This window comes from Babylonia areolata, chromosome 8 (assembly GCF_041734735.1).
Source record: "Babylonia areolata isolate BAREFJ2019XMU chromosome 8, ASM4173473v1, whole genome shotgun sequence".
In the NCBI taxonomy this organism is placed as follows: Eukaryota; Metazoa; Mollusca; class Gastropoda; order Neogastropoda; family Buccinidae; genus Babylonia; species Babylonia areolata.
In genome coordinates, this window is record NC_134883.1 from 31941264 (window position 1) to 31951263 (window position 10000).

A 10000-nucleotide genomic window follows, 5' to 3' on the forward strand; every position below is an offset into this window, starting at 1 on the left:
TCTGTACTTTTCAGGGTGGATTTCTTCGGCAGAATTTTGCCAGAGGACAACACTCTCGTTGCCATGGGTTCCTTTTCATCGCGCAAAGTGCGTGCTGCACACGGGATCTCGGTTGATCGTCTCATCTGAATGACTAGACGCTCAGATCGATTCTTCAGTCAAGTCTGGGAGAAAGGACGAGAGCGGGATTCGAACCCACACCCTCACGGACTCTGTATTGACAGATGAGCGTCTTAACCATTCTGCCGCCTTCCCCCTGTAAAGCATTCACGTAAAAAGAAACCACGGAGAGAAAAAGGGTTGTCCCTGGCAGACATCTGTAGAAAAGAATCTGCTTTGGTTTGTCGTGAGAGTGGTAGTGGGGGGGAGGGGCGGGGGTATGGGTGTGTGTGTGGTGGGGTGGTGGTGGGGGGGGGGGGTCGGTGGGGTGGAGGTTGTGAGGGGGGGGGGGTCAGGAGGGGGGGGGGGGACGGTGTGGCCCGGGGGAGGGCATTGGTCATTTGCTCTGCACTACACCTACGTTAAGCACGTACAGTGTCGCTAGCCGTTTGTTTGAGGCGATTTGATTGCCAAGTTGTGCCGGCCGCCCGCTTTGTAAAGGTCCGTGCTGTCAGAATCAAGTGGCAAGGTTTTTGGTTAAACATTTAATACCTGTGGTGCCAGCCGCTGATAGGAGCATGTGTGTGTGTGGGTGTGCGTGCGTGTGTGTGTGTGTGTGTGTGTGCGTGTGTATGTGTGTGTGTGTGTGTGTGTGTGTGTGTGTGTGTGCGCGTGTGTGCGTGTGTGTGTGTGCGTGTGTGTGTTTGTGTGCGTGTGTGTGTGTGTGTGTGTGTGTGTGTTTTGTGTGGTGGGGCAGGGAGGTGCTGGGGGAGGCGGGTGGGGGTACAGAACAAGTCAGGTACTAGGTAGGCGAGGCATGTAGTGTGGCGTCCACATTATTTTCTGCACCTGCCTGCACGTGGTGAGGATTATTAGGCTGGAGGTTGTGGACTGGTTCTGTGTGCTGGGATATTGGACAGGTAACATGCATGTAGTCTGGAGGGGGGGGGGGGAATCTGTCTGTCTCTCTCTCTCTCTCTCTCTCTCTCTCTCTCTCTCTCTCTCTCTCTCTCTCTCTCTCTGCCTCTCTATCTCCCTCGCTCTCTCTCTCTGCCTCTATGTCTCTCTGCCTCTCTATCTCCCTCTCACTCTCTCTCTCTCTGTCTCTCTCTCTGACTGCCTCTCTCTCTCCCTCTCTCTCTCTCTCTGCCTCTCTCTCTGTCTCTCTGCCTCTCTATCTCCCTCTCACTCTCTCTATCTCTCTGCCTCTCTCTCTCTCTCTCTCTGCCTCTCTCTCTCTCTATCTCTCTCTGTCTCTGTCTCTGCTCCTATCTCTTTATATATCTCTCCTCTCACTGTCTCTCTCTGTCTCTGTCTCTGTCTCTGTCTCTCTCTCTCTCTCTCTCTCTCTCAATGTGAATTTTACGACAAAGAAAGAGAAAAACTTGTCTTTTATAAACTGATGCAGTTAACAGACACGATGCGGTTTCAGCTTTTTTTCTTTAGATGATCAACTTACCGTGCAGTCAGTAGCTGAACTTATCATTACAGATTCACGAAGAATTATACGAAGCAACACTAATCCGAATAATGCCAGAGTAGACGAGGAGGATAACCATTATGTGATGTCTATTTTTTTGTGTGTGTGTTCAGCCGGCAAGATAGATAATAAAATAGATTCTGAACAGTATCGTTATTAGATTGATTTATCGACTCTGAATTCGACTGTTTTATTTGTCCTTTCTTTATTCATTTTGTTTATTGGTTTGTTTTATTGTTGAGTGTATTGTGAGGGTGTGGTATTTGTATTTCTATTTCTATTTTTATCACAACAGTGTTCTCTGTCTGAAATTCGGGCTGCTCTCCCCAGGGAGAGCGCGTCGCGACACTACAGCACCAACCATATTTTTGTATTTTTTTCCTGCGTGCAGTTTTATTTGTTTTTCCTATCGAAGTGGATTTTTCTGCAGAATTTTGCCAGGAACAACCCTTTTGTTGCCGTGGGTTCTTTTCCGTGCGCTAAGTGCATGCTGCACACGGGACCTCGGTTTATCGTCTCATTCGAATGACTAGAGTCCAGACCACCACTCAAGGTCTAGTTGAGGGGGAGAAAATATCGGCGGCTGAGCCGTGATTCGAACCAGCGCGCTCAGATTCTCTCGCTTCCTAGACGGACGCGTTACCTGTAGGCCATCACTTCATATAGATGAAAGTTTGTTTTTGTTTGTTTTTTTTTAGTTTCGTTGGTTGGTTGGTGTGTGCTTGTGTGTGTGTGTGTGTGTGTGTGTGTGTGTGTGTGTGTGTGTGTGTGTTGATGGAATAAGCATAGTGTGCTTTGCTGTAATCTTACTTGTTACTTGTAGGGATAAGAGTTAACCCTTGTCACCCCTTTGTGAACAGACCCTTCCAGGTAATGTTAATGAAATGTCAAAGTGTCAAAGTGCCAGCTTTCTCTTCCTCTCTGCCTGTCTGTCGGTCTGTCTGAGTGTGGAGACTTGATTAAGCGAAAGAGGTAGTTCATTCCAAATGCAACGTCCAGAGGCAGAGAAAGAATGGCGGCCTGTTCGAGTGTTTGAATCTGGGTGTGCGTAAACAGAGTGGATCCGAAGCCGATCGTAGTGAAATACATACATACATACATAAACGCCTTCTAATGCACATGAGTATGCGTGCGCGTGACTGAAGCGTGACCTAATGACGTAGGAAAGAAATGACGAGCGCATAAAGATGGCCGTCAGTTGACGCTTCCCAGGTAGACAGTCCGTTGTGCAGCTAAGTCTGTGTTTCAAAAGCGCTCAGAGTCTGGTCTCTGGCCGAAGATATGTTCTTTTTAAGATTCAATAACAACAACAACAATGATGATGATGATAATAATAATGATATACTACTAATAATAATATGATGATGACAATAATAATAATAATAATGAGGAGGAGAAGGAGGAGATAATATTCAATTTTAGAATCTTCAATTCTGAGACCAATTTAAACGAGTGTGTGTGTGTGGTGTGTGTGTGTGTGTGTGTGTGTGTGTGTGTGTGTGTTTCTTACCGTCAATGCAGGCATATGATAATTTAATGGCATATAGCGTGTAATCCACCATCTACTCTAGAATTAGGCCTAAAACTGACGCGAAATGACTGCTATCACGAACATCAACCGACGCTTGTCCACAGAAGCCGCCATGTTTCGTTTTGCTAATTTTAACCTTTTCCTGATTGGGAGCCTGAAACTGAAATAAGCCCGGCTCTCTGATTGGCTCAGACAGAATGACTGCGTCAATGCAATGCCGACGCGACGGGTTTCTGGACTAACCTCGCGAGATGCCTGCACATTTAGTTTAGCGACTGAATATTGAATATTGACTATCAAAATTAAGCACAATAGCCCGCAAAATAGAGTCGAAACCCAACACAGAAAATGGGCAACAATGTTAACTGTAGATGATATCGCTTCAAATCGGACAATGCTTGACTGAAATGTGACGTTAAAGATGGTCCCTGAACAATGATAATAATAATAATGATAATGATGATAATAATGGTGGTGGTGGTGGTGATGACAATGATAGTAATGATGATGACGATCATCATTATGTGATGATGATGATGGTGATGATAAAAACAATAATAATGATAGTAAGAAGAAGAATGGTGATGATGGTGGTGGAGATGATGATGGTGATAATAATGATAATGATAAGTATGATAATGATACTACTACTACTACTTCTACTACTAGTACTACTACTGATAATGATAATGATAACAATATGTGTGTGTGTGTGTGTGTGTGTGTGTGTGTGTGTGTGTGTGTGTGTGTGTTCAGGGCAGTGTCAAAACAGGCGGACAACGCCAAGACGACCCCTCGCCTCCGCGGCGGTCCCTCCCTGACTCGGGCCGGCAGGGTGACGTAACTGATGACGCAAGGGACATGGCGGCTTCGGTGACCAATGGTGATGACCCTCTGACTCCCCAAGATGGCGACCACACCCACAGGGGGGAGGAGGGGGAAGAGCAAGAGGAGGGGGAGGAGGGGGAGGCTGAACCGCCAGAAATGACGGCAGAGGAGAGGAAGGTAAGGGGGGATGGGAGGAGTGGGAGGGGGTGGTGGGAAGAGAAGGGCTGGAATAGGGGTTGGGGTGGGAGTGGGACGATATGTCTTTCTTTCTTTCTTTCTTTCTTTCTTTCTTTTATTTCTTCTTCTTTTTCTTCTTCTTTTTCTTATAGATTTTTTTAAGCAGACAAGCATGTGCACCGACAGTAGAATAAGAACGTATGGATGCACGCACACACACACACACACACACACACACACACACACACACACACACACACACACACAATGTGGCTTAACCCTTTCACCGCCAGTCAGTCAATTTAGAGTGCAAAATTCCCTTGTGCTATAAACACAGAAATACGGCGTCTAGGAATAGCTGGGGCCCCTCCTGTGATGTGTAGAAAATATGACCTATCCTACCACCGAACATAAAGAGCATTAGTTTCATGGATAACAGTCCCATGATCTGGTCACCCTTTAGTGACATGGGTCCTCTACCTAGCTGCTGCATAAATGCGAGTTTGGCAGTGAAAGGGTTAAAGTCTTCTGTAGACCCAACCCGAGGTCCACTTATCTCAGAATGGAGGTTTGCTGTCTTGTGTCTACACAATGGGGGTGGGGGGAGGGGGGGTCATTTGATCGGCACATGTTCCCCCTTCGACATGAGGTAACAGTCAAACACCAAGTACCCGGGACTGGTGACCACGGCAGCTTAAAAGTGGATTGTGTGCTGTGTGTACCAATAAGTCTGTCGTCTGTATGATAGGGTTTAAAGATTGGAAGAGGGTTATATACTAGTAGACGTGAAAAGGGAGTGGAGGAGCAAGAGAGAGAGAGGGGGGGGAGGGAGGGAGGGGTGGAGAAAGAGAATGGGGAGAGAGGGGGGAGAGAAGAAAGAAGAAGGAGAAGAGAAAGAGAGAGACACACAGAGACAGAGACAGACAGACAGATACAGAGAGACAGAGAGAGAGGAAATGAATGAATCAATGAATTTGATTTCTGCGGTTTGTTTGTTTTTTCATCAAGCCCTCGAAATGGAAACAAAAAATAAAGAAAGCTCACAAGTAATTAATTAACAAACAAAATCATCAAAGAAACAAGGGAAAATTTAGAGAAAAAAAGTAATCAAAGCATCATATTCATAACAAGTCACGGAAAGGTTCACATGAGTATCACTATCAGTATCAGTAGCTCAAGGAGGCGTCACTGCGTTCGGTCAAATCCATATACACTACACAACATCTGCCAAGCAGTTGCCTGACCAGCAGCGTAACCCAACGCGCTTAGTTCACGTGAACCATTGTGAACAAACACGAAAACAGGTTGTTGTTGTTTAAGAAAAGTCCGTACCAATTAATCAACTAATCAATCTTCTTCTTCTTCTTCTCTTCTTCTTCGTTCGCATGAACACGAGTGGGCTTTTACGTGTATGACCGTTTTTACCCCCGCCATGCAGGCAGCCGTATTCCGTTTTCGGGGGTAGCTAACCAATCACTTAATCTTTGTCCCCCACACGTGCAGGCGATGCACGAGGCAGTGAAGGCGGGAGACATCGACCTTTTGGAAGACCTTTTGGAGAAACCCCATGCTGACATCAACATGGTTTATGTGAGTTGGTTTCTTGATTTGGTTGGTTGGTTGGTTTCTTTGTTTGTCTTCCGTTCTTTGTCGGTTCGTTGGTTTGCGTTTGAATAATTCGTCTAAGGAGGGCATAAAAAAAATTTCCATTGAAAGATCTCTTATTTTTCTTTTTCTTTTTTTCTTTTTTTTTTTTTTAAATATATAAATCAAACGTCGATTGCTTTCGTTTGCAACCAACGTTAGGAGAATGTCACATGTTTGAAAGATTCATTCATTCACCAACCGGTTTTTTTGGGTTTTGTTTTTTGGTTTGTGTGTGTGCGTGTGTGTGTGTGTGTGTCTGTGTCTGTGTGTGTGTGTGTGTGTGTGTGTGTTTGCTTTTCTCCCCTTACACTACCCCCAACACACGTGCCTCATAAATAGACACGCTTCCATGCTCTGTATTCTTTCTTTGCGGTTTAGGCATGTGAGTTTCCTCCGCTGTTGAATATTAATTGTTGCTGACTGCAGGCCCTGTATGAATAGGTTCGTGAATCATGCGCAATATTTTTGTCGAACCGTATTTATTTCTGTTCCATTCGCCAGCATGGAAAGAGTTATGACAGGTTTTGGCAATGCTGGGATGGATGCATAAATGACAGACATAATAGGGGGAAGAAGAAGAAGAAGAAGAAAAGAAGGGTTATACAAAACACAGACCCAGGGGAAAAGGAGACGGACATGGAGAAGAAACATACATAGCCTACATATACACATACACACACATAAGCACACAAACACACACACGCACGCAGTCACGCACACATACACGCACGCACGCACGCGCGCTCACACACACACACACATACACTCATACACTCACGCACGCACGCACACACACACACACACACACACACACACACACACACACACACACACACACACACACACACACACACACACACACCGTTATATTGAATAAATAGGAGCAAAGATTAAGAGGATCGGTAGAGAGCAGAACACGATATGTTCAGTTTAGGAAACCCCGTTTGGTACATGACATTGCAACAAATTTCTAATTATCACAAGTACGAAACATGAGATATACATGAAATTGTGTAGCAGATTGTGAGCAATGGTGTGTGTGTGTGTGTGTGTCTGTCTGTCTGTGTGCGTGTGCGTGTGTGTGTGTGTGTGTGTGTGTGTGTGTGCAGTTCAGCGACAACCTGCTGGTGACTGCCCTCAAAGCTGACCAGCAGGAAATGGCAGAGTTCCTCTTGGACAACGGGGTCGACCACAACTTCGCTACCACCCTCATGGTATGTAGGCTGCTTAGTATATATACTTCTTCTTTTTTTTTTTATCTGCCGCGTTATCTGTGTCGTTCCAGCGACCCTTAATCCCAGTCCACATTACACAGCTTCACCGGGTTCGTCTGTCGCAGTCCCCGCGTCGGCAACCCACATGGAACCATCGAGGTAAAATCGCCATGGGCCACACACCAGAGAAGACCCCGCACTGCTGCCGAGTAGTGCACTTCGGTGATGTTCAGCAGTGCCTGTTCCGATCTAATGTACATAGGACACCACATGCTTAGCTCCCTAGTGTCACTAATTGCTTAGTTGCTGAGCCAGACTGGGTGAGCATCTCCATCTAGATACTTTACTGAATCCGACTGCTTCTACCGGGAAGGTGTTGCGGGAAGATGAAGTTGGCGATGAGGACGAGAGGCCTGGATTGGCGCCATTCTGTTGGGCGCGGAGCTTGTCTGAAACTATGTCAGTCCTCTGCATGCCGCGTGGTGTTCCTCTGGCTCTGAAGCCTGCATCAGTACGTATTGTTTGTCGGCTGGCAGGGCTGGCTGGGGGACTGGCATCTTGTTCGGTGAGCGACCGACGGGCGCAATAGCCGAGTGGTTAAAGCGTTGGACTTTCAGTCTGAGAGTCCCGGGTTCGAATAACGGTGACGGCGCCTTAGTGGGTAAAGGGTGGAGATTTTTACGATCTCCCAGGTCAACATATGTGCAGACCTGCTAGTGCCTGAACCCCCTTCGTGTGTATATGCAAGCAGAAGATCAAATACGCACGTTAAAGATCCTGTAATCCATGTCAGCGTTCGGTGGTTTATGGAAACAAGAGCATACCCAGCATGCACACCCCCGAAAACGGAGTATGGCTGCCTACATGGCGGGGTAAAAACGGTCATACACGTGGAGGCCCACTCGTGTGCATACGGGTGAGCGCGGAAGAAGAAGAAGACCAAACCACTTTAACCCTTTCACCGCCAGTCAATTTAGAGTGCAAAATTCCCTTGTGCTATAAACACAGAAATATGGTGTTTGGGAATAGCTGGGGATTCCCTCTGTGATGTGTAGAAAATATGGCCTATCCTACCACCGAACATAAAGAGCAGTAGGTTCTTGAACAACAGACCCATGATCTGGTCACCCTTCAGTGACATGGGTCCTCTACCTAGCTGCCGTATAAATGCGAGTTTGGCAGTGAAAGGGTTAAGCGTTGATGTGTACATAATGACCATTGCCATACAAAGAAATGGATGAAAATGGTTTCACGTCTTTTATTTTCTTTTCTTTTTTTGTCTTTTTTTTTAAGTGATCGCCATAGTTCTGTGCTAATCGTTGTTTCTTTTTCCCTGTCTGTAAAGTGCAGGAGGTTGATACAGTTAAACGTTGGACGTCTGATCCAGTGGTCGGGGTTCGATACCCCGTTTCGGCCTAGTGCCATGTCCATGGAGGAGGCACTTTACTCCGATTTCCTTCACTCCACCCAGGTGTGAATGGGTACCTGAGTTGTCTGGGGAAAGTTGATTAAAACGACGGAAGGAGAGGATTGGGCCTCGCCTTCCTATGCCGACTCCTAAGCACACACACAGTGGACACGAGTTCACTGCCCCTGATTCCCGTACAAGGCTATGTGACACTTTAATCTTTCAACAAAACCTGCAGGTCCTTATATATATATATATTTTTTTTTTTTTTTTTTTTTTTTTTTTTTTTTATGCACTCTCAAACTGGATTTTTGTCTACAGAATTTTGCCATGGACAACGACTCTTTCGTCGCCGAGAGTTCTTTTACGTTCATGTTGTGAACGGGACCACGGTTTACCGTCTCTTTCGAAAGAATAGCACCACGACCACATACAAGATCTAGTGAAGGAGCGGTGGGGGGTTAAAAAAAGAATCCTGGTCCGTATGGGGCTCGAACCTACGAACAATCGCTTCTTTGTCGGGCGCATGACCACAGGGCCACCGGTCATATTCATGCTGTTCATATTCATGCTACAATGCACGCTGCACTCGAAACCTCGGTTTATCGTCTCGTCCGAAAGACTAGCACCCACACCACCATTCACGGTCTAGTGGAATGGGAGGTGGTGAGGTTAAAAATAAATTCCGGATAAGGAGAGTAAATGAATGAACGAACGATGAATGATATGAATAATTACATAGTGTCTATCATCGGTCGGAGACCAAGCTCTATAAACACGGTGTCATTTTGCACAACAGACTACCTACCTGGGTAGAGCCGACTGACAGCTGCCATTGGGCGCTCGTTATTCGTTTCCTGTGTCGTTCAGTTTGGTTTCAGTTATGCACACAAACACACTCATACAGACATGTAACATTTTACGTGTATGACCGGGTTTTTGTTGTTTTTTTTGTTTTGTTTTGTTTTGTTTTACCCCGCCATGTAGGAGGCAACCATACTCCGTTTTCGGAGGTTTGCATGCTAGGTATGTTCTTATGCTGACATGGATTACAGGATCTTTAACGAACGTATTTGATCTTCTACGTGCATATACACACGAAGAGGGTTCAGGCACTAGCAAGTCTGTGCATAATCATGTTGACCTGGGAGATCGGGAAAAAATATATATATATATATCCATCCTTTACCAACCATGCAGACGCCGTTACCGAGATTCGAACCCGGGACCCACAGATTGAAAGTTCAACGCTTTGACCACTCGGCAATTGCGCCCGAAAAGGATGTGACCTGTTGAAAAGAGTCTCCCAAACACTCAACCAACAAACTTGTTGATTTGTCGCTGCACAACATTGAGCGCAAGATAAATACCAATGATTATTATTGTTGTTATAATTGTTATTATTATTATCATTATTAACGCCTGTGACTGTGTTTGTCCTCAGCACGTGGGATCCGGCTCTCACGGCAGCGGCTCGGGCGGCAAGTCGGGGCAGAAGAAAGCCGCCATCGAGGTGTACAAGTACTCGTGCCGCCAGATGGCCTACGACAAGGGCTTCGCGGACATCGTGGAGATGATCGACATCCTCAACGGGCGCCTCTTCCCGGGCGTCAAGC

General features: G+C 46.1%; 1 protein-coding gene across 2 annotated transcripts in view; it reads left to right on the forward strand.

Moving 5' to 3' along the window:
* LOC143284742 (uncharacterized) overlaps positions 1-10000 on the forward strand; it is a 32309-nt gene that overhangs the window by 18310 nt on the left and 3999 nt on the right. For both annotated transcript variants that reach the window (XM_076591702.1, XM_076591704.1), the window contains exons 3-6: positions 3867-4115; positions 5619-5705; positions 6872-6976; positions 9829-10000. The exon at positions 9829-10000 is cut by the window's right edge and continues 743 nt beyond it. In XM_076591702.1, coding sequence (XP_076447817.1) covers positions 3867-4115; positions 5619-5705; positions 6872-6976; positions 9829-10000 — 613 coding nt within the window. The remainder of the gene's footprint in view (positions 1-3866; positions 4116-5618; positions 5706-6871; positions 6977-9828) is intronic.